Source organism: Tauraco erythrolophus, chromosome 7 (genome assembly GCF_009769465.1).
Source record: "Tauraco erythrolophus isolate bTauEry1 chromosome 7, bTauEry1.pri, whole genome shotgun sequence".
NCBI classification, from domain to species: Eukaryota; Metazoa; Chordata; class Aves; order Musophagiformes; family Musophagidae; genus Tauraco; species Tauraco erythrolophus.
Genome location: NC_141471.1, coordinates 33,362,438 through 33,387,864, shown reverse-complemented (window position 1 = coordinate 33,387,864; position 25,427 = coordinate 33,362,438). Strand labels below are relative to the sequence as shown.

General features: G+C 44.7%; 1 protein-coding gene across 1 annotated transcript in view; it reads right to left on the bottom strand.

Annotated features, from left to right (window-relative positions):
- Positions 1-18,356: 18,356 nt before the first annotated feature.
- Positions 18,357-25,427, bottom strand: part of BZW2 (basic leucine zipper and W2 domains 2) — a 60,490-nt gene continuing 53,419 nt past the window's right edge. The window contains exons 11-12 of the mRNA XM_086614466.1: positions 20,446-20,568; positions 18,357-18,793 (exon numbers count right to left, since the gene is read on the bottom strand). Of these exons, the coding sequence (XP_086470592.1) occupies positions 18,765-18,793; positions 20,446-20,568 (152 nt within the window). The 3' untranslated portion in view covers positions 18,357-18,764. The remainder of the gene's footprint in view (positions 18,794-20,445; positions 20,569-25,427) is intronic.

The window sequence follows — 25,427 nt, the reverse complement described above, 5'->3', positions numbered from 1 at the left end:
CTGTTCTTGTGGGAAGTATATCTGTGCAGTGTGCTGGCACCTTATCCACTGTCACATCTGTTCTTCAGGTCTGAAATAAAACCAGCGAACTTCAACATTAAATATAAGACAATAACTCTGTGATTAACAGGACATGTAAGGTGAAGCAGTTTGCAAATTAGTTATGTTTTATTGGTCTTATGTTATGTCTGCTGCAGGTTCTCATTACCACTGCATCCCAAAGATTTCTTTATCAGGTTCAGGTGGAAACTATCACCACTTGGTTTTGGTTTGAAGGGAAAATGGATACCATCTGCTGAATGCCCTCCGATTCCCTGGGAGAGTTCCAAGAAATCCTGAAGTAATCAGGTATCAAATGCTAAGAAGCAGAAATCCGAAGTGTTTACAAGTATGTAGAAAACAGTAGAGGATGGTTTGGGCAGGACCTTGTTCTGTGGGAGTGGAAGGATGGGGAGAAAAGCTGTGCGGCACAGAGGAAGTTTGAGCACCAAGGTTCTCATGTAAGCTGCTTAGCTAAGTGCTCGTCAGCCAGTCTGTCTGTTGACTGGGTCATTGTTCACGCTGCACATGTGAGCTTTCTGACAAGGTGTGTTGTGCTCATCACAGAACCATGGAGAACACAGGTTGGAAGGGATTCCTGGAGGTTGTCTGATCCAACCTTCTGCTCAGGGACACATTCAGTCAAGTTTTGAACATCTCTGAGGACGGAGGGCCGCAACCTGTTTGGGCAACTTGTTCCAGTGCTTGACTACTCTCACTGTGAAAAGTTTCTTGTTATCAGAATTAACCTTGTTGCAACTTGTGGCCATTGCCTTGTTCTTTTGCTGTGTCCCTCTGAGAGAGTTCAGCTCTGTCTCCTTGTAGAGAGTGGAAGACTGCAGTGAGATCTGCTCCCAGCCTTCTTTTATCTAGATTAAATAAACACAGTTCCATTGTCATTCCTGCGTCATTCATTCAGGAGCTGGAGCAGTCCACTGTTCCCCATGATGTCAGATATTTGCCTTCCTGCTAAAGTGAGATATATCACCTGTGAGATGTTTGGGCCAAACCAGCAATCGCCAGGTGAAAGAAATTCACAGCAAGAAAAGAAAGACAGAATGCTGAATTTTGATGTATCTGTTGTTTTTTTTCTGTGATTTCTGTAAAGCACAGTCAGTATGCTCACCCTGCTTCATCGGCATGGCTTATCTGTAGTAAGGGTAGCTGCTGTGTTCCTGTGATCATGTCAGAATCTTTCAGAAATAGACAATTTAGTTGTGAGCAAAACCTTGAAAACATGAGCAGTAAATGGCTTAAAATTCCCAAGTTAAATTTAAAGAACCTGATTTCTTTCCTAATATTAAATCTTAAAACAGCGTCATAATTAATTTAGACACCTGACATATATTTTGAAGCAATTGGCTCAGTAATATTGCTCTGTGCCCCTAGCAATTCATCTTTCTTTAAAATATCTCATTATTAGAACAGCCTAGCTTCTATTCTTGCCAAGAGAAGCCCTACAGCCATGAGCTGCTAGTAATGTGAATGCAGTACTTTCAAGTGTGTATGAGGAGCGCATAGAAAAAGCTATGACTCCTTCCTCTAGTTAGGAAAACAATCTGCTGCTGCCAGCCAGTTCCGCTGCATCACCACCATCATCTGTGTGCAAGCTGGGGACAAACTGGGAAGCAGTTTCATCATTTGGTCTTTTCTCCCTTGAAACCACTGAAAGAGTGAAAATAAAAATGTAAAGCAACGTGAGTTCTCAGGAGTATGTTCATCTATGAGTAAAGCTCTTTATTTTCCAGTAGTCTTCTTGCAAGCAGATGCCACAAACAGTGAAATAGGTGCCTAGTTAATTATGATATAGAAAAAAGAAATCTTCTTTCTTGGAATGTCAGGTGACAACCAGAGTTTGACAGCAAAACCCTAAAGTTTCATGTTTATTCTTAATTTACTGCTTTGCTCGTGAGCTATATGTGCAGCTCCGGTACAGCAGCAGACACATCGTTGTGAAAATCAGCCTGTTTGTTTTGGTGTGGAGTGCGTTTCTGACTTTATGGAAGATAAGCAATATATAGGCTTATGCATTTAAACTTTGCTTCATATTTTATCCTACAGGTTAGCTGCTTATCGAGTCTACTATCAGTATTTTCTGTTATCAGTGCCCAAACATCTCCATTAGGGACATTACACAAGCTGACAGTCAGATACTGATATCTGCAATAATAATTAATCCCTTAAGCACACAGGAATTTTCTGTCAGTTGAATTTACTTTGTATGATTTCCCTAAAAGAAAGATAAAGATGATAGGGCATGGCTTATCTTTCACTAAAGTTTCTTTTTGAGTTCCCAAGACTTGCCTCGTTCTGTTGTCTGGCTTGCCAGCCTGCATTCCCAACTCAGGGTTCACTCTTTCGAAGCTGTTTTTTCACGTTTCTAGTTGGTGCTGGTTGAGACAGCTGTCAGTCAAAAATGGTTTGATATGAATCGGCCAGGTATTAACTTTGGTTTGTTCTCTTCTCTCTTGGACTGTGTAAACTGCACAGAATGCCCTGCCAGTGTGGTGCTGCAGCTTTCGTGTAATTATGTGCTTCCACATGAGTCAAGAACCCTTGTGCGAGAGAGCAAGAGAATCAGTAAGGGATGTAGGAAGGACACAGGAGGTTTTATGCTGTTCTATTTTCTTTTCTTTTTTTTTTTAAGAAAATGAGTGAGTGAAAATTCCAAATGAGAGAAAACTTGCAGTGACTGTGCTTTACAGAAAGTACACTGAATTCCAAGCAAATGTAAAGGTAAATCTAAACTTAATTCTGCAGAGAATTTTTAATATGGTGGATTTTCAAGTTGAAAATAATTAGTTTATTTCCCAGTATGTGCTGGAAAGTATTTGTTGACACCATCTTGTGTTTTATTTCCACCTTCTGTGTAGGAGTGAGAGATGTCAGCTCTGGAAGCTGCCAGCCTGTCACTGCAGGAGTGGCTTTTCTTCTAAAAGTGTATGGAAGCTTGTCTTACATGGCACAGTTTCCCTAGAGCAGCCCAGGTCATGGCAGCTCACAGTATGCTTGGTGCTGCTTGCCTTGTTGATGCCTCCAAGAGAGAGACAGCAGCTGACAAAGCAGTAACTGGGATGCTGCTGAAAAACATGGCTCTTTCGGCAGTAGCAAAACATTTTAAATAGGAACCCATCTCTTAAAGGATCCAGCCTTAAGTGAATATGATATACTCAAAAAAAAAGAAAAGCACTCTTGAAGGTTGAATTCCTTGGGAAATATTTCCTCATATAATTTAGGTAGAGCAGGGAATCAGTGATATCAGGAGCAGACAGCTCTGGAGCAGTGTCCACTTGTGAGTGCACTGTGGTGCTTTGCAGCCATTCAGTGGGATTGCTGATGTGAGTGATAATAAATATGATGAGTATTATCAGCTATTACAAGTGATACCGTGATAGAATCATGGAATTATTTAGGTTGGAAGAGACCTTTAATATCATTGAGTCCAGCTGTTAACCTAACACTGCCAAGTCCACCACTAAACATGTCCCTAAGAACCACGGCTACACGTCTTTTAAATACCTCCAGGGATGGTGACCCAGCCACTTCCCTGGGCAGCCTGTTCCAATGCTTGATAACCCTTTTGGTGAAGAAATTTTTCCTAATATCCAATCTGAACCTCCCCTGGCACAACTCAAGGCCATTTCCTCTTGTCCTATCACTTGTTACTTGTGAGAAGAGACCAACACCCACCTCACTGCAACCTCCTTTCAGGTGGTTGTAGAGAGCAATAAGGTCTTTCCTCAGCCTCCTTTTCTCCAGGCTGAACAACCGCAGTTCCCTCAGCTGCTCCTCATAAAAGCTGTTCTGTAGATCCTTCACCAGCTTTGTTGCCCTTCTTTGGACATGCTTCAGCACCTCGATGTCTTTCTGGTAGTGAGGGGCCCAAAGCTGAACACAGTGTTCTAGGTGTGGCCTCACCAGTGCCGAATACAGGGGAATAATCACTTCCCTATTCCTGCTGGCCACACTATTTCTGATACAAGCCAGGATGCTGTTGGCCACCTGGGCACACTGCTGGCTCATATTCAGTTGACTGTCAACCAACACCCCCAGGTCCTTTTCCACCAGGCAGCTTTCTATCCACTCTTCCCCAAGCCTGTAGTGTTGCATGGGATTGTTACGACCCAAGTGCAAGACCTGACACTTAGCCATGTTGAACCTCATACAGTTGGCCTTGGCCCATTGATCCAGCCTGTCCGGATCAACTTGGTGTTGTCTGTAGAATTACTGAGGATGCACTCAACCCCCTCATCCAGATGGTTGATAAAGACATTAAACAGAACTGGCCTCAATACTGAGATTGGGGAACACCACTTGTGACCTGCTGCCAACTGATTTAACTCTGTTCACTACCACTCTTTGGGCCTGGACATCCAGATAGTTTTTTACCCAGTGAAGCAGCCAACAAAAGCCAAATAGACTTTATGGCACTCTCCCTGACAACAGCAGGCCAGTATTTGCTTCCAGTCTCAATTCAAACTGTTGATGCTAAGAAGTTTTTGTCTGAGATGACCAGCAGGAATGGACTTCAGGTCTCTCTCATCTGCTTCTCATTGCTGTATCTGTTTTGGGGTTGAGACTCCACCACTTCATCCCCATAAGTCTCTGCTGTAAGAATTCATGCAGTATTTCCAGATATCTTGGAATACTGCCTCCAAGTAGGAGTTTTTTTTCACAGTGCTTTTTCAGATATATTTAATGTTATTTTACTGAGCTGGGTGATTTCTAGATTTGAATTTTTTTTTTGTTTGCCTCTGAAGAAGGATGTATTTCTACTTCTGCATATGATAGGCTAGCGCAGCAGTGAAAGGTGGCAGGTGAGAGGTGGGTCAGTACCATAATTATAGGTTCAATATTTTCTTCAAAACCAGAAGGAGTTTCTGCTTCTGATGGCTGCCTCTTGGAGGAATATCAGGGTTTCCAACATTTCCATTTGATAGGGTGGAGGAAGAACCCTTGGGAATTCCAGACTATCTCTGGGTTCCTCATATTTTAAGTGACTTCTTGTGAGAACAGTTCACATGAATTTTATCCTGGAAATGAATCTCCAGCTTAAATGTCATCTGCAGCGTGGTTCAGACCCCCCCACTGTTGTGGGATTTCGACTGGTGGGTTGTTGCTCTGCTGTCACTCTCTTTTATGTTTGCAGAAGGCAGTGCTTTTGTGTTTTTCCTCTTGTTTACTTTTAGCTTCCCATCTATACTAGTAAAGTTGTCCCTTGTGGTTTCTTCCCTTGGTATGGGAAGAAGTTGTCCTTTTTCTTTGTCTTTGAGGATTAGTATTCCCAAGGAGACCACACTTTTCCTCTCTGCTTTTTTCATACTAGAAATTCAGCATTTCTTTGCAACATCAGCACCACCCTGTGTTCCTCTTCAGTCAGTTGTCCGTATCCACTTACAGCTTTCAGAGCTCTCCCAGACCCTATGGAAACTGTTTGGAGTCTAGGGTCATGAGAACCAGTTGCTTTAGGACTTCTTTAGTAGATATGCTAATTCTTGCCTGCATCTGATTCTTGCATTTCAACTATCCTGCTCATGTTTAGTAATGTATAAATGTGAGTTTGCACACAGGCAGAGCATAAAAAGTGGCCGTTTGCTTTTCGAGTCTTTGAAGGGAGAATAGTGTTATTTAAGTCTTAGCTCAAAAGCTGGCAGGGCTTTAAACTAGATTTGAAGGGGGAGGGGGGGAATATCAAGAATGATAAAGATATGGTGGAAGTACCCGTAGAACAGAAGAAGGGAATTCCAGCCGCTCCAGCCAAGAAGTCAGATTCATACCGCTGTCAGCATGGCACCAGTGCCAGCACTGAGGGTCCAGAGGCTGGGGAAGGATCGCAGGTATGTTCAAACGAACTTACACTGCCGTCCAAGAGAACCCCTGTCGCTCCAGCCAGCGAGTCGGCTTTGTCGGAGGCCCAGCTGAAGTGTATGTACACCAACGCATGCAGCATGGGAAATAAACAGGATGAGCTGGAGATGCGTGCACATGAGCAGGGCTACGACCTTATTGGCATCACGGAGACGTGGTGGGACGACTCCTATGACTGGAGTGTCAACATGGAGGGGTATAAGCTTTTTAGAAAGGACAGGAAGGGGAGACGAGGAGGGGGTGTTGCTCTCTATGTCAGCAACCGGCTGGAATGCGTGGAGCTTCGCCTGGGGTCGGAGGAGGAGCTGACAGAGAGCTTATGGGTCAAGATTAGAGGACGGAGACGGATAGGGGATGTTACGGTAGGGGTCTGTTACAGGCCACCTGGCCAGGAGGACAGAGCAGATGAGGCGCTTTATAGCCAGATAGGAGCAGCCTCGCGGTCACAAGCCCTGGTCCTCATGGGGGACTTCAACCACCCTGACATCTGTTGGAGAGACAATACAGCAGGGCACAGGCAGTCCAGGAGGTTCCTGGAATGCGTGGATGACAACTTCCTCCTGCAGATGATAGAGGAGCCGACAAGGAGGGGTGCCATGCTCGACCTTGTGCTCACCAACAGGGAGGGACTGGTGGGTGAGGTGAAACTTAAGGACAGCCTTGGCTGCAGTGACCACGACACAGTGGAGTTCAAGATCCATGGGGCAGCAAGGAAACCATTCAGCAAGCTCTGTACCCTAGACTTCAAGAAGGCGGACTTCGGCCTCTTGAAGCACCTGATGGGCAAAGTGCCGTGGGAGGTGGCCCTGGAGGGACAAGGGGCCCAGGAAAGTTGGTCCACATTCAAGGAGCACCTTCTCCAAGCTCAGCAGAGGTGCATCCCGACGAAGAACAAGTCGGGCAAAAAGACCAGGAGGCCGGCGTGGATGAGCAAGGAGCTCCTGGACCAACTGAAAATGAAGAGGTTAGCCTACAGAGGGCGGAAGCGGAGACAGATAGCCTGGGAGGAATACAGAGAAGCTGTAAGAGTGACCAGGGATCAAGTGAGGAAGGCTAAAGCCCTGAAGGAATTGAATTTGGCAAGGGATATAAAAAGCAACAAGAAATGCTTCTATAGGTATGTAGGGGACAAAAGGAAGTCCAAAGAGAATGTAGGCCCCCTCCGGAAGGATACTGGTGCTCTAGTTACCCGGGACATAGAGAAGGCTGAGGTACTTAACGAATTTTTTGCCTCAGTCTTCAATGGTAAAGCCTCTTGTCTTACCACCCAAGCTGTGGAAAGAACTAGCAGGGACTGTGAGGATGAACCACCGCCCACTGTACTTGAAGACCAGGTTCGAGAACATCTGAGGAACTTGAAGGTGCACAAGTCCATGGGACCTGATGAGATCCATCCGCGGGTCCTGAAGGAACTGGCGGATGAAGTTGCCAAGCCACTGGCTATTGTATTCGAGAAGTCGTGGCGGTCTGGCGAGGTCCCCGATGACTGGAAGAGAGGGAACATAACCCCCATTTTTAAAAAGGGGAACAAGGAGGACCCGGGCAACTACAGACCGGTCAGCCTCACCTCTGTGCCTGGCAAGGTCATGGAGCAGATTCTCCTGGGAACCATGCTAAGGCACATGGAGAGCAAGGAGGTGGTGGGTGACAGCCAACATGGCTTCACCAAAGGCAGATCGTGCCTGACCAACTTGGTGGCCTTTTACGATGGGGTGACAGCATCGGTGGACAAGGGTCGACCAATGGATGTCATCTACCTGGACTTGTGCAAAGCTTTTGACACTGTCCTGCACGACATTCTTCTCTCTAAATTAGAGAGTCATGGGTTTGATGGATGGACCACTCGGTGGATAAGGAATTGGCTCAATGGCCGCACTCAGAGAGTAGTGGTCAACGGCTCAATGTCCAAGTGGAGACCGGTCACGAGTGGCGTCCCTCAGGGGTCCGTGTTGGGCCCGGCCCTCTTCAACATCTTTGTCGGTGACGTGGACAGTGGCATGGAGTGCACCCTCAGCAAGTTCGCCGATGACACCAAGCTGTGTGGTGCCGTCGACACGCTGGAAGGGAGGGATGCCATCCAGAGGGACCTTGACAGGCTGGAGAGGTGGGCCCGTACCAACCTCATGAAGTTTAACCATGCCAAATGCAAGGTCCTACATCTGGGTCGTGGCAATCCCAGGCATAAATACAGACTGGGTGGTGATTGGATCGAGAGCAGCCCTGAGGAGAAGGACTTGGGAGTACTGGTGGACGAGAAGCTCAATATGAGCCGGCAATGTGCTCTTGCGGCCCAGAAGGCCAACCGCGTCCTGGGCTGCATCAAGAGGAGTGTGGCCAGCAGGTCGAGGGAGGTGATTCTCCCCCTCTACTCTGTCCTTGTGAGACCTCACTTGGAGTACTGCGTCCAGTTCTGGAGCCCCCAACATAAGAAGGACATGGACCAGTTGGAGAGGGTCCAGAGGAGGGCCACGAAGATGATAAGAGGGCTGGAGCACCTTTCCTATGAGGACAGGCTGAAAGAGTTGGGGCTGTTCAGCCTGGAGAAGAGGAGGCTCCGGGGTGACCTTATAGCGGTCTTCCAGTACCTCAAGGGGGCCTACAGGAAAGATGGGGAGAGGCTGTTCAGGAGGGCCAGTTATGATAGGACAAGGGGTAATGGTTTTAAAATAGAGGGAGGTAGGTTCAGGTTGGATATTAGGAAAAAATTTTTTACTATGAGAGTGGTAGAACACTGGAACAGGTTGCCCAGAGAGGTGGTGGATGCTCCATCCCTGGAGACGTTCAAGGCCAGGTTAGACAAGGCCCTGAGCAACCTGATCTAGTTGGAGATATCCCTGTTCCTTGCAGGGGGGTTGGACTAGATGACCTTCGAAGGTCCCTTCCAGCCCTAACCATTCTATGATTCTATGATTCTATGATAAGTTTAAATAAATCATCCAGATATGTGCCTGTATCATTTGAGCTCGATTTTGCCCTGAGAATTCTTCAGCGAAAGAAACACCATCAGCTGCTGTTTCAGAAAGGTTTCTTTCAAAAAAAAAAGTCATTTCAGTTGCTGTAACAGCCACTAAGTTATAACATAAATATAATGACATAGATGCTACATAAATGACTAAACTATAACTAATTGTTATAAAATATTAACACCCCCTTCCCCCAACCAAAACTAAGAAAACAAGTAAACGAAACTGTGAATGTGATCATGCACAAAATACAGATGAAAGCTGAAATAATAGGAATGAAATTGAGATAAAGCAATCTTGCTCATTGGTGACAGGGACTTTGGTGTGACTGTAAGAGGAGCAGCACGTGAGAGAGCAGTACAGATGTGCTATTTGGTGCAGAAGTGGCAGCATGTGACCTTGATTTAAGCAGTTATTCCAAATTATCTTTCTGCCCTGTTTTTTTGTATCCTGTACTTGAGACTGATACTGAATACTTTTTCGTTCTCTGTGTCTTTGCAGTTTCCAGGTTCTGGCATTTCACCTGACAAGCTGCTGGCCTATTTGGGATCTCTAGAGACCGTGTCCCTATGAATCTGGCTGCTGTGATTATTTTAGTGCTTGACACAGATTTCCCTCAGGAGCAGAGGAGTTGTGCCAGAAGATGCGGTTTATGTGCTTTGTGTCCCCTGGGCTTGGCAGGGAGGCCATGCACAGGCTGGAGGGGGCACCAAGGAGCATCTGAAGCAGTGCCACCTTAGTCCCAGCCCCTCAGGAAGTTGGGGATCCCTCTTCCATCTCCGAGGCAAGGGGCTGCGGGAAGTGCTGCTGCACAGGTGCGTCAGCAGCCAGCAGCATGGGAGGGCACATGGCTCTGATTGCAGGTCAGAAAGTTGAGCCGAGAGTAACAAAATGTTTTCCCAGTCTTTTTGGAAACCTGGACTGACCTGTGAGGGAGAGGAAGGTGAGATGCTGCAGTGAGAGGTGATCTGTCTGGGAGCAGAAGGCGTTTCCATGTTGGGTTTTTTGAATTATGTGTGTTGTGTGAGGTGAGAGAGAATTCAGGACATTCTCAGCTGGGTGCAGGATGAGATACCCTTTGATTTGAGATCAGCCTTGATGGTTTCTTCTGGAGCAGCTTAACAGGTTCAGAGGTTTCTGGATTCACTAATATCTTAAACTCAAAGCAAAATGCAGGAGATATGAAGTCTGTGGTAGCAAGAAGAAATACATTTTTGTTTCTGTTAACCCCAGAATCCCACTTTCCTGATAAAACCACAGAAAAATGTTTTTATGTTCAAAAGTTGGGAAAAGTGTGATCTTCCAGGTGTGTCCATATGCTGCTTCCATCTCTTGACACAAGAGAAATTTCTGGTTGTGGAAGTATAGTCTAATCTCCAGGCTCTTTGAGAAGATGTCTTTGCATTGGCATTGATCCCGAGGGCCTGGATTGTAGGGACAGATTTGATGCAGGGATGGGCACCCAGCCACATGGTAAATATCATTTTTTTCCCAGCTAGTGTAGTGCTGTCTGTGACCCTTATGCAAAGATGGAAAAGTCTGAATCTCCTATATTTGAACTTCTCTAGGTCATCAACACAGTAAAAGAGAGAGATTCTGTGACATCTTTTAACCTTTTTTTCCACTGGCATGTCCTACTTATTGCACAATCTATAAATGATCTACTTGCCCACTTTCCTTTAGAATATCCTTCAATATCACCGACACCATGTGTTTTCTCTTGGGTGGTCTTACTATTACAAATCTAACTAAATTTTAGAGCAGTTGCTCTCAATTGTTTTTTTATTTTTTGAAACTGCTGCTTCTGTTTTGGAGCTGAAGAAGGAGGACTAATGTACTTGAAAGCTTATTGATTTTTCCCAGCTAGACTAGTGGGTCTGATAACATAGGTCTGCCTACAAACCTTATTTTGGTCATATCCTTGGATACATCAGCAATACTGTTTGGTTAATTCTTCTGGCATAATTTATGGCTGTCAGCATTATACAAATATCCCAGCAATAACTAGTAATGACATGGAGAGAGTTATGTGGGCCTGTCAGCAATGTTCCTAAACTTCGTCAGGGAAAAATAAACAGAAGAATTTCAGGCAACCAATGTACTGGAAGAGACGGCAACACAAATGCATGTCATCATTATGAAGTTACCATGATACAGTCATTTGTTCATTCTGGGTCAAATCATTCATTTTTTATTCTTGTGTGTTTCTAAATCAGAGAAATTTGGTGTTCATGACTGTGTTGGTGGAGTTTCAGAGTCGTTTGCAGTTTCCCTGCAGTCCCGTAGGGTAAAGGGTGCTGGATGGTACGGAAGCAGACGCTCCAGTCTTGTAACGCCATCGGTAGCATTGCGAGTGGTCAGTGGAGGATGCAGTGGCAGTCGCTGACGCTGAACTGTTAAATGAGATGTTTTGAGGTAATTGAGTTTGTGGCGACCTGCAGCCATGGGACTGGCAGATCCAAGTGCCAACATGTTACCTGTCAGTCTGCAACTGTGTCATATGAGCATTTCCAGCTCTGGCCTCTCTCCTCATGCTGACTGGGAGATGATGGTGGATGTTGGCATATACAGTCCACCAGCGCCTCCCCAGTGGGCAGGGGACATGCCCTGTGTGTCTGCAAAACGGCCATCCGCACAGTCCTGCTCAGTGGCAGCTGAGACCAACAAGCGCGTTTCTCTTTTGCATGCCTGGTGGGAGAGGAGTGGGGGAGCAAGCGCTTGCTATTCACTCTCTGTGTCTGGATTGCCTCAGATGAGTACTAAGGATGTCCCTGGAGCCCCAGAGCAGCAGCAGTGAGACTCCAACCTGCACAGCTTCCACGGAAGCTCCTTGCAAGCTCGGCACTTCTTTCTTGTCTGAGAATAATGTGGCTAAACTGGAAGGGAGAAACCCAGAAGGGGCCAAGCAGCTGAAACCCCTGCCAGCACGTGGGGTGGCAGGAGCTGCCAGGCCTGCCGTGGGAGGAAACCGTGGCCGCCGTCATGCCGGTAATCAGATTCCTGCTGGGAAAAAATAGCAAGTGAGCAGGTCATCCGGGATGCCAGTGCAGCAGCTCTGCACCAAGGGCAAATATAGGTTATGCACACAGCCTGGGAGCGCTTGCCTGCCTGAATCATGGCTTCTGCAGATGTTGGCATAACTTCCCCTCCTCGGATTTGTTTCCGTTGACATGAAGCTGCAAAGGCCTGTGTGGCTGGTGAGGAGCAGGAATTAATTTTTCCTTAAATATCACAGTAGAAAACCAAAAGCTTAATGGAGAAATGGAAGAAGCCAGTCCTGAAGATTTGCTTTTTCCTCCCTTCAAAATCAAAAGATGTGGCTTTTTTTTTTTTAAATATATACTTATGTAGTTTGTCCTTGTTTTAGTTCTTAGTAACCAGCACAGCTCAGCCAGCACAGAATGGTTGGCTTTGATTAAACTGTGTAATATTATTTGTGGCTCTTTTTGAGAAAGGTCTGGTTTGTCTTAGTCAGCCCACAAGCCTTATTATAGATAATGAAAAGCCCCATTTTTAAGTGCAAACATGATTTTAAAAGTAGTTATTCCTGTCCATGAACATGATGGGAACTTAAAGCAAAGCCTTTGAGATGCCAGAGGAGACCCATTGCAATTACCAGGCAGTTTACCAGCATCTCATTAAAGGCATGTTTGAGAGCGACAGGTTTTGTTCTTCTCCACAGGCTGTTCAGACAAACCCAGCGAGGCTGAATCATCGTGTACCCTACGCCTGCCACCGCTCCAGGGCTGACACCTACCGCTTCTGAAAGCTCACATGTGGAGGAAGGTGTTCAAAACACAAGGTAGAGTTCAGCAACCGCTCACCCTCACAACGCTGAAAGTAAGGGATTGGGCCACATTTTCTCACTCTCTTTGCTCTTGAAGTGCTCATCTGTCATTGCTTAAGTGCTCAAGATGTCCTGAAATAAAATTGTGCCGCTCAAACACAAGTCGCTGGGAAGCTTGCTTCTTGCTGCTGATGCAGTGCCACAGCTGCTTACAGCTGTGGCTTGTCAGCACCTTGCCCCTGGCACTGCTGCTTGGGAGCCGGAGCCCCACCATGAGCTCCACCAGGGACCCTCGGCCTGAGTGCTGCCTGCGCGGGGAGGAAAGGCCTCCATCCCTCTCCCGCCCATCAGACCCATCAGTGCCGCTGAGGTCGATACATGGGTGTCATGGTTGGATGTGGAGGGGGGGGTGGTTCTGGTGGCAGGAGAGGGATTTTGCTCCCTGCGACCTCCCCGGTTTTGGATCCGGGTTAGGCTTAGTTCTGGCCACCGGATCAGACTGCCATCCCCCTCGGGGTTGAGCCAATAGGGCGCCTCTGCGAATTGCCCTATTTAAGTCAGGACAAGGGAACCGGAAAAGGTGCTTCGCCCAGGATCGACCAGAGAAGGGAGGAGGGCACTGCCCCCACTCCCTGGCTCCCGGCCGGGCGGCGGCCTGCGTCGGGCCGGCGCCGCCCACGGAGAATGGCGGCGGCGGAGCCAGCTGGGGAACTCGGGGGCACCCCACTCCCAGGGTGCCCACTGGGCTGAGTTCACCTGGAGAGGACTGAGATCTGAGAGAAACAGCTGCATCGACAGCAGGTCAGTGAGGATGGAGCGGGAGGAGGTGTGCTGGAGCCGAGTTTCCCCTGCGGCTGATGGTGAGATAGCAGGCGGCCCCCCTGCAACCAGGACGGCCTCGGTGGAGCAGCGACCCACTCGCAGCCCGTGGGGAGAAGATGCCTGAGCCCGAGGATGGTCGTGTTGGGGGCACGGCAAGGCAGAAAGGCATCTGGAGTCTTCGTGACGACCCACGCCGGAGCGAGTGGCTACAGCTCCCTAAGTACCCGAGACTGTGGTAAAGCCCACACCGGAGCAATCTGTGGGGAAGGATTGTTTCCAGTGGGCTGGACTCACGTTGGAGAAATTTGTGGATTTTTTCCTCGTGGGTAGGGGATCCATTGGAGCAGGGGAAAAGGGTGTAAGGACTCCTTCTCCTTTAAGAAAGAAGCAGCAGTAACAGCACGGAATGAACTGACCTGCACTCCCCCAGTCCCTGCCCCCTGTGCTGCTGGGGGGAGGAGGTAGAGCCGGGAGGAAAAGGAAGGTGGGGGGGGGGAAGGTGTCGGTTTTAAGATCTGGTTTTGTTTTCTTTCTGTCCTCTCAAGTAATCGGTTTTTATTTCCCTTTGTCCTTCTAAGTAATCATTAATAAACTGTTTTGCTTTGAGAAAAGCGCTGCCTGTTTTGCCCAGGACCATGGTTGGTGGGTGCTCCCTCTGTTCTTGCCTCAACCCTCAGTCCTTTTGGTTTTTTTTTTCCCTCTCCTCTCTACTTTATTGGAGAAGGAGAGACTGTGTGAGTTTTAGTTGCTGGATCAGCCTAAAACCACGACAATGGGTGTTTGAACAAAGTTCTGCATCTTGAACTGTGAATTACGGCTGCATTGCGGGTAAACACCACCCCCCCACCCCCATTTATGACACCTCGTTAACACTACTGTGTGCCTCTAACTAGACTGTGGGGAGCTTTTAAAGATTTGAGAAAATGGCTTCTTGTCACTTGAACCCTTGATTCGAGTGCCAAGTGACGATTTGAGAAGCAAAAGGGATTCAGTGTTTCAGGAACAAATTTTCATAACCACGCAGGACTTAAGAAAAACCAAAACCTAGTGCTTGTGAAAATTATGAAGATCATGGAAGCTGGCTAATATGAACCCAGGGAGAGTGGGAAGAGCTGAACTGCACTATTGCCTAGGAGTGTGTGTGGCTTAAAGATGCTGTAGTGAACACTGGTGTGGGTAGTACTGAGAGCTTACGTTGTAGCACTGTAGCAGAGTATACCACTTGCCTGTGTTTACACTTACGCATACTAACCCCTTTTGGGCTGCTCTCAAGCGTTGGAAAACGATGGTGCAACTTGCTCACTTGTTTCTGTTTACGTGCCCAGCTCTCCGTTATACGCCAAACAACAGGCATGAAGCGTTTGGTACTTCAGAGACGTACCCAGGAGCTTGGCTAGGTAAGTCGTAAGAGAACCCACTACCTTGTATGTCTTAATGAAGAATAGGAGCCCTTCTGGAAGGTGTTTCTCAAGCCCCAAAAAGATGTGGTAAGAGTAGATGCTTCTGTACATATGTGCATCCATACGGCATAGTTTCCTCTGGGACATGACTAGGGTTTCAAGGCATTCCTACATTACAAAGAAATTTGTTAATAAATAGCATGTCCTGAAATATGCTTGAGATGAGAATTGATCTTTTAAGAGATTTTTAATAGCCTTTGCATCTTTTAATTAAAAAAAGCTGTAGAGGTAAAATAATGCATAATAATTAAAAGGAATCTAAAAGTGATTTTGACAGCTAGATGATGAATTGTGTGTGTTTTCTTAAAGTTGTTGCCCAGCTGTTTCTTACAGGACAGGAAGGGAGAAGGTTGAATTCAGAAACACTTGGTGCCTAAGCAAAATAACAAATTGTTTTGCTGGGGGAAGGCAAGCTAAACATTAGACACGATATGAACACAGAAGATGTTGGGTTTTGGGAGTTGTGTGACAAAATTAAACAACTACTGTCAGTCCAGAGTGCAACTCCTCACCCGGCTGTAAATTAATCACAGGTCTCAGCTTGGCCAGCAGCACTGTCCTAAAGACACCCGCTTCTCTCCAGTGCAACATCTACAAAGAGAGCCTGGGACAACTGCATCAACAATCCCAGAATATCACAAGCTGGAAGGGACGCATAAAGATCGAGTCCAACTCGATAGGTGCCTGGCTTGTAGGTATCTGAACTTCAGTGAAGCGGCCTTCACCAGGCATGATAGGGCTTTGCTTATATCTGCTGCACACAGAGGGCACAGACACAGCAGGCATCCCAGACTCACTGCCTTGTGCCACAAAGTGCCTCCTGCTGACAATGATTCTCGTCTCCAGCAGATGGCCTGGCCAGACCGAGTTTTAATTTACACAGAAAAGTAGTTTTTACATATACACCCAACTGCATATTCATTAGTACCTTAGAAAACTGCAGTTTGGAACGTGAGATGTTTTTAGCAATAGCAGCTCTGTATCAGTAACACCTCAATACCACCACTTCACAGCTGCAGTTTGAACAGAGGGTCTCAGGTCAGTAGGGCCGGGCACCTTCTGTAGTGACAAAAACTGAAATGGAAAGCATGCAACTAATGCATCAATTCAGCTTTTTAATATGACTGTCTTATCCCCCCCTTATCTGGATGAGGGGATTGAATGTACCCTCAGTAAATTTGCGGACGACACCAAGCTGGGAGGCTGTGTCGATCTGCTCGAGGGTAGGGAGGCCCTTCAGAGGGATTTGAACAGATTGGATCGTTGGGCTGAGGCCAATGGCATGAGCTTTAATAAGGCCAAGTGCAGAGTCCTTCACTTGGGGTATAAAAACCCCAAGCATTGCTATAGGCTTGGGGAGGAGTGGCTGGAGAGCTGCCTGGCGGAGAAGGACCTGGAGGTGTTGGTTGACTACCGGCTTGATATGAGCCAGCAGTGTGCCCAGGTGGCCAAAAAGGCCAATGGGATACTGGCATGTATCAAGAATAGTGTGACCAGCAGGAGCAGGGAAGTGATCCTGCCCCTGTACTCGGCACTGGTGAGGCCGCACCTGGAATATTGTGTCCAGTTTTGGGCCCCTCGCTTTAAGAGAGATATTGAGCTCCTGGAGCGAGTCCAAAGAAGGGCAACTAAACTGGTCAAGGGGCTGGAAAATAAAACTTATGAGGAGCGGCTGAGGGAGTTGGGGCTGTTTAGCCTGGAGAAGAGGAGGCTGAGGGGAGACCTGATTACGGCCTATAAATACTTGAGAAAAGATGGTGGGGAGTTAGGGGAAGGGCTCTTTACATTAGTGATGGGAGATAGAACAAGAGGAAATGGGCATAAGCTTAGTCAGGGGAGATTCAGGTTGGATGTTAGGAAGTATTTCTTCTCTGAAAGGGTTGTCAGCCACTGGAATAAGCTGCCCAGGGAAGTGGTTGAGTCCCCATCCCTGGATGTGTTTAAGAATAGGGTGGATGAGCTACTTGAGGATATGGTTTAATGGGGATTAGGGATGGTTGGACTCGATGATCTCTAAGGTCTTTTCCAACCTAGAAATCTATGAAATCTATGAAATCTCCTCTAAGTTACTGGAAACATCCACGTTATGTATTTCCCCTTCCAAAGATCAATACTTGTTACAAAAATAAATGCTGCTGTAGATGGAAAGCTGGCATTCAACAGCACTTGATTTCCACTTGCTATTTGCTGTTTCCAGTAAAGCTAGATACATATTGAGACAAGACTTCTACAACCATACAATCTGTGCTTTGCAGGAAGTGTTGTCTTTTCCACAGAAAAATCTATACTATCTGTTAGCTTATTGGTTTCTAATGACAAAATACACCACTTCATTAGTTAATTATGCTCTTTCGTGCCTTCTCCCGTCATAAGAATACAAACCTCTCTTTTCTAAACCTCACTAACCCAATTATTCATTTATCATGTGGGTTTAACTCTATGTTTAAAGGGAAGGATGCAGTGTTTTATATCTGCAAGCTGACTCGCTGCCCTAGTAATTCTGGGCCACCAGCATGGACAGCAAAGGGGAGAGTGGGACAGGAGACTGCTTGCCTGTGAGAAATGAAATGGCAGCAACTGTTACCTGATTGATTGCTGCGTGAAAAAAAAGCGTGAGTCAGGAGACAGTGCTGCACAGGACCTGTGCTGTCAAGTTCATGTCCACGAGACACAACACGGGATTCCAGGAAGTCTGATCCCAGGTGCTGGCTGAGCATTCCCACAATGTCAGACCTCTAGCTCTGGGCTTGGGTTTTGAGAACTGCATGCGTGTACAAACCGGCGTGTTGGCTCTGTTTATGCAACGTCCTTGCCAGGTCCCAGGCACTGGAATTGTAAGTGGCATCACATCAAGGCACAAGGAGAATATTAAAGAAAGTAGAATGGGTCTTTAGAAGTTTATATATTCATTTATGTACTTCAGTCAAAAATCCGATTGTAACATCACACTGATGTAAATAAATTTCAGATTTCACATGTAGTGACTTCTAGTCATGCATGTTTTGAAGCTAATGCTTCTGAAATGAGATGTTTTTTCTCGCAAAATTTAGCCATCAACAATAACTGAGCTTAGTTTGAACTGAGAACAGCATATTATTCTACTTATTTGCATAAATTTTGTACATGCAGAACTGGGACTCCACAGATTTGTTCCTGTACGTTTTCTTTGAGTTAATTAATGGAGTGAATCAATATTTGCTATGCAATCTGGTTAATCTGTCCAAAGGGATGTGGAAATATGGGAATAAAGATTAAACTGTGATCCAAATTAGCTACGGATGCTGATTTTTTTGGTAAGAAGTATGAAAACAGCCTTTTGACATTCTTGTGTAATTTTCACTTGAAGAATCATAAAAACTTTGTCAACTACAAAGCATACACACTAACACCACAAAACTAAGATATAAAAGCCATTTATTCAAAAAAACGTGGTGGTGTCAAATCACATACACAAGCCAATACTGAGCTACAAACACAGACCACACAGTTCTATAAACAGAAATCGGAGTGTTCATATACCATAGTACCTGAAAAAGACCGTTAATAAAAAGGAGTCCATAAGTATTTCATTTGACTTTTTCTATATGGCTCCTTGCTGAATGTCTTTGCCTAAGTTAGTGTACAATGAGCCAGAGGTAGAGTCCCAAGTAAAGCATCTAATGCCTCAGGGCTCCATTAAAAACCTTTATTCTTCTAAACAAAAGGAAAGCCTAGCCTATAGTTTTCTGTATGACACTGAAGTAAAGCCTCTTTGCTTGAACAGTACAGCATTCCCAAGCGCATTTGGCATTAACCTAGATTGAGACTGTGCTTTGTTGAACCGTCTCAGTTCTCCTCCCCTTCAGACTCCGACTCTAGAAGAGAAGAAAGTAATAACACTTCATGTCGGTTGCACAGGACAGTGATGCGAGAAATACTATAAAAATAACAAGATATCCTTCCAAAATTCAGATTAACATTTTTCATCACACCTAGTACATCTTAGGAAAGGTTGGCAGATTAAACAGTAAGCCAGAAAGAAACACACAGCTTCAGAATACAAAGATCTTTGCTACCCTCCACCGTAGAGCTCTTCATTTACAGCTCTGTCACTAGAATTTTAACCAGATCACGATGAATTATTCTGGTCCTCATTTGCAGAGCCAAGCAATGCCTGGCTGAGCAAAGTTTAATAAAGGGTCAGCGTTATTTGCTCGCTCTTCTAATCTCTGAGTAGGCTGTACTGCTGTCATCCAGGAAGCACTTTTTAAACTACGTGCTCTGCAAATATCAATCATCATCATATGCCTATCTAGAAAGGTATATGTGGTGTTACCCTACAGCAGGTATGAAATCTGTACAAACATATTTTTATATGATTTGTATAGTATAAGATACAAGTAATTTAGAAGGAGAAATGGGAGAAGTAGAAGTAATTTAGAAGTAGGAACATACACAGTGTTTTTGTCACCTAAAGCTACTTTGCATCATACTGTATTTCTGTCTGTGTTCGCCTGACATGAAAGGGCTTGCTGCCAACAAATATTACGCATTAGATCAGATTTCTCAGAGCAAACATGGCCTACATGTTCTTGCAGCAACATTTTGTCTCCATTTGTACTGGACTTCGTAATTAAGGACATTTGGCAGAGAGGACAAAGGATAAAGAGCAACAGAAAGGCATACAAGCAGAAGATTGAAAGGGGGAAAAAATGCCTAATTAGACCAAGATTGCAGTCTAAAGTCTCAAGTGTGAAATAAGCTACCACTTTTAGGCTGCTACCTGCACATGTGAATTGCTTCAAAGTCTTAACCTGCTCCTTGGCATTACTATGTGTTCCCTCCAAGCTTCTAAAAATCGATTACATTAAATGGATGCAAGTGAACACTAATAATTATATCCCTATCTAGTACACATGGATTGATCTTTCCAACTGATTTGGAATTCTTTTTCAAGACAGAAATGATAACTTATTTCTTCAGTACCAACCAACGTATTTTCCTACGCAGAACATGAGAAAAACCAAGTTAGTGACTAACAAAAGTAGTTCCCCTCCCCTCTAACTGCTTTAAAGCTGTAAATACAGACCACATGTCTTAGCTTGATCATTCAGCTAAAAGCACTTTCAGCTGCAGTGGCACAGGCAGTCTTATGCTATGTTCATGTCACCGGTACAGATGTTAATAGCAGAAAAGGCACAGATACAGAAAACTGTGAGGTTGCACATGCCAACATCAAGGTACTTCATTCTGTCATCAGTGCAGCATTCTTCTCTGCACAAGCTTAAAAGAATTTATCTACAGACGAGTGGTACCTGATGACTTAAGGACTTCACAAGGACACCACAAACATTAAAAAGCAGCAAGTGGTGTTAGGCTCAGCCATGACTGGAAACAATCTGGTGCAGTCATGCCTGCTGTTTTCTCTTCTAAGTCTATATACTTCATATGTCTGGTAGAACTGAAATCTGGAAAAATAAATTTGATTTGCCAAGAGACTACCATGTTTCTTTACAAGAATCCATACCTTCTTCAGCATTTTGCAGCCACTCCACGAATTTCTTCATCTGGTCAAGAAAAACACTTTTGCCTTTAGCAACATGTGCTTCTTTATACCACTTGAGGATAGCTTCTTCACTCAGAACATCAGCTGAAATACAGATCAATGTTTGTAAAAAAATAATGTATTTTTAGAGGTTAGAAGAATTTGAACATGTGGGAGGAAAGATTTTTTTTTTTTTCAAAGGCAGCATAAAGTAAGTTAATATGATTGCAGTGGAACAAGCTTTGCATGAACTATATTAGGCTACAACTACAGAATGTCTGATGCGTATAAGGGATTCCAGATGCAATAAAATGTGTAACGTATTGGGCTTAAAATAAAGTACCAAATACTGTGCTTCTGTAAAGGATAGTTCTCTATTCGTCTGCTTTAAATACACCACATAAGATGGTTGGAAGAAAAAAAAAAAAATTCACTCTGAACACCTTAGAAGTTACCACAATAATACCATGCTTTTTCTTGCTCTTGGATCACAGCACTGTGCATGGTTCTAGAAATCTGAAGAGACAGACACCTCCTGATTGAACAGTTAAAAGACAACCAGTAAGGATTTTTGCAATCATTTTTCGCTAAAGGTTTTATATATTGTTTTTAGCTAATAAGTTTTAAGGCCACTATTCAGACCACCCGTTCTAAGGGACTGGCTCAGATGGACAGCACAGCTGACATTTCACTGTCAAGCATCAAGAACAAAATAGCTGTCAGTGAGGGAATGTGAGGCTGAGTGAGATTCAAAATAAAGAAATCCTAATAAACAGCAAGGACACTTATTGTTTCCAACAGATGCAAATTCAGGTCTAGCAACAGACCTCTAGCCCCAGGAGCAAAGCTCCCGTGATCCAGCCAAGCCAAATATCTCAGTAATTGATGTCTATGGAGGCAAAATCCGGGATCCACAATGGCATTTTAGCAGTTACATAATGCAAGAGGCAAGAACAATAACAACAAAAAGATAAAAAAAAAAAAATCAAACTCTATTTGTTCTATAAAAAGACAAGACAGCTTTTCACATCTCATCAAAATTTCCATTCTTTTTGTCTTTAAACAAACTACCCTCCCTTGCTCTGCAAAATCAACACATTTATGTGAAGTTCTTCGCTGCTTCCTTGAGCTCCTTGGTGCCGTCCCACCCACTGCGTATTCGCTTGCTGAAGTGCTGACCCTGACCATCACCTTCTGCTTCAACCTAAAGGTTATAGCAGATGTGGCAGGAAAGGGAAGAAGGCAAACTGAAATAAATGACACCAAAACCCCAAACCATCTGATCAAATGAGACAGAGTAGACACATTTCACATATGCTGTTGAATAACAAACAGATGGAAGCAACCAGGGATACATTTGAACTTAATCAAAACTATCCCAAGACATCCAGCAGTAACTGAAAATGAAGTCTCCCTGAAAATTTGGTATTTAGTGAGTGCATGTGACTGGAAGTTACCTTGTCTCTCAGATACTTTTCCAAAATAAAACCTCTTCTGCAGTTTGCTGCAACTGGCAGTAAGCTGAAAATGCAGGGAAAACAGGACTGTGCTGCCTCTGGGCTTTTGTCAGTACGTATAAAGTTGCACGTAGTGAACCCTACAAGTGGCACATAAACCTGTATCTCCCTGAAAACACAACCCAGCACAATGAACTTTTTCTCCAATGCACCAGAAACACTGGAGCTAAGAAAGAGGTTTCCAACATGTTGTATTAAATACTTGCCAGTAATCTTTAGTCTTTAGCAGCAGCTCAAAGGCATTACAGCATTTAACAAATCAGGATTTTCATTTCACGAACCTGAAAATATTTCACATGGACTCTTCATGAAACTGCTGTTTAATCCCTCCATGTAAAAGCTGACATTCACCACAGAGTCCTGAAGTTCACACAACTGTAAGCTGCAGAATTACTCAAGGTGTGACATGTATTATGATCCTTAGGGACAGGCAAAGAAAATCAGGAGAAATTTCAGGTAAAAAAAGAAAAAGGAGAAGAAGAAAAAAAAATAAGGGGAGGGGGGAAGAGTAGAGCAACCCCCTCCCAGGGCCCAAGCTGGCTCTTGAGCACTGTGGACATCTAAAAACATGAAGTTCCTGTATAGAAGAAGCTGCAGAAGCCCGTGGCTGCATTACAGTCCACATTACGATACAAGGAAGCGCCTCCAGGTAGACACACATCTTAGTCCAAGAGTAATAGGATTTATTTTTTTTATTTGCAGACTGTAAGCTTGATGGATTTGTTGCCAAAGAGGAAGGGGGGAACTTCTCCCTCTCTCCCTCCCCAAAACCTCAAACCTGATAATAGCAGCATGCAATCTCACTGTGTGCCTTGAAGATTAAAACATTCTCAAGTCAGGTGGATGAAAAATTTGCCTGCATATAACTCCATAGCATTAAGCCTCCTACACTAACAGAGAAGAACAAAATGCATTCAAACTACAAAAAAGGACAACTGCAACTCTCTTTTCATTTCTGAGCAATATTATTTGTAATACATTCATGCCTCCAGTGCTTCTAAGAGATGACATTCTCCTGTTAGCACAGAGATGCTCAATTAAACCATCATGCAGGACAGGGTGTAGTTAATCATACCTCCAGGTTGCTTTGAAGCAATGGGAACACTTTGGGGGATGGAAGGAGGACAGGAATGATTCATTTTTTTTATATATATATATATAGTTATTCCTCATTAAAGTTGATTATAGATATATTTTAGCAGCTGAAGCTGAACACTGTGGTTTGTGGGCATGTGCACATCATTTCCACTGCAGTCCCAGGTGATGTCAGCCCAAGAGAGCTGGTGTTCCTGCAGGTGCAGCCAACTGCCACGCAAACCACCCACAGCCAGAGCCCCCAGGAATGTCCCTCGTGAAAGGGAGAGGCTGCAGACCAGAGAGACTGAAGACCCCAGTGTTTACGGCAGGGTTAACTGGAAAGTTACTTAAGTTCAGGTCTCAGCTTTGTACCAAATCACCCAGTTCAAATGAATTTCTGCTTTCAGCTCAAGCTGCATAGCCGTCGGCAGTAAAGGGAAAAGCACACCCTGTCAGCTGCCAACAGTCAATCAATCTGCAAAATTCAACTCCATCGCAGCTAACTCAGTTGGGAGGATGGAGCCTTAAGGCAAGGGCTCTTTCAATGTAAGTAATGTCACCCACAGTACAGTTATGGTCTTTATGTTTGTTGTTTTGGTTTTTTTTTTTTTTTCTGGGAAAATTTTGCATCCAGTACCAAAACAAAGTACTTGAGTAATCAAGATATTTAAAGATAATTGTGTTCCATCAAAATACAAAACCTGTGTATCGAGTGGAACTTGAAGATTCAGCTCTTGTAAGCACAGGATTCCTGCAGCGTTTGAGAAGACAGTCTGCATCTTGTGGTTACAAGATCTCCATACCACAGAAGAGTCTCTCTCAGGCCTAATTATGCTGGTGCAAACCTGAGTACTACTTCACACGTACTTATGTTTTGTTCTCCCCCACCTCTAATACAAAAGCACACTCACACTTTGTGCCTGCTAAGGGTGTTTGCCGTTCAAAGGGTGAAAAATTCTGATCCTCGTGAAAGGAATGTTTATTAATTTCAGTAGTGTCAAGATTTCAGATTTGAAATTTCCAGGCTGGACACAAACTAAAAGAAACGAGATTCTGCAGGTGAATACAAGATATAGTGTGTAATCTAATGCTTATTTTACCCAGAATGAAGGGACACACTGCAATTTGAAATGGACTAAAAAACAGCATGGATTTTACAGCACATGCATAACTTGCAAGGAGGCTGGCAAACTTAGCAGATGTCTCTCAGGGCAATTCAGTAATTCTTATTCTGCAACTGGCTTTTAGATTATTGGTCAAAATGCGGTTGGCAGATTTACAATTGCACGGGCTTTAAGGGATAACCAGAGGAGGAACATCATAGCCAGGGATCAGTACAGAACTGGACAGCTTATTTCTCTGTATACTGTACCAGGAGCACAAAGATATAATAATAACAATAATCATGTCAACAAGCTTTAACTGACTACAGAACTGCTTTTGCAGATTGTACATACAAGCTAGTAAGAAGCTGCTACCACGTAAGGGAAAACAGGGCTTGGGCTTTCACTAGAGGAAAAGTGGATACTCCTCCATGTCTCAAGACAGAATAAAAAAAAAAACCACCACAGGCTTTCAGGCCTCCTAGATGCTAATGGGCCCAACCATTCCCATTATATTTAGGTATTTCCATGTAATTCCCAGGAAGTAATCCCAGGGCTATTTTACAAGGGACATATAAGAAGGATTTAAATGCAAGATGTTGGACACACTGATGAGAGCAGTCACACAACTAAATTTGTCAAAGCACGGGTGGCATTTGGTGCCTATCATCACTGACGACTATCGTCATGCCCAGGAAACACTCCCTCATAATGAGGAACTAGCAAATAAACTGTCCACATTCATGCTGGTAGATAGCTGAATTTCTGTCTGCCCATCCACAGATACTTCAGATGCCTGCATTTGTCACTAGAAAAAGTTCATTAGGTACCCTGAAACCTCTCCAGATCCTGTGCAGGTTACACTTGAAGCACAACAGAAAGGGGAACATGGGCATCTGTTGTTCCCTCACCACCAACATGGCCAGTAATAGCTTTTGGGGGCTGTCTTCCTTGACTGTTAGGAAACAGAAGACATGCTGTCATCAGCAACTTATCTATAATAAGGTATATGTCTCTAAAAAGACTTGATGGCTTCTTTCTAGTGGGTAGGTATGAGCTGGGTAGAAGGAAAGGGTGAGATTCACAGGCACTGAAACGAAGCAGAGGCAGGCAGCAGGCAGTACTCGGGCCCCACTTTAGGCTGGTATCTTCCTCCCAAGCCAAAGCCATGGCCAGTTAAAGCATGGTAACATCACATGGGAGAAGCAGGACTGGGAGGACTAGTGCTTGTAGAATCTACCCTGGTTAACACAGTAGCACGTCCTCA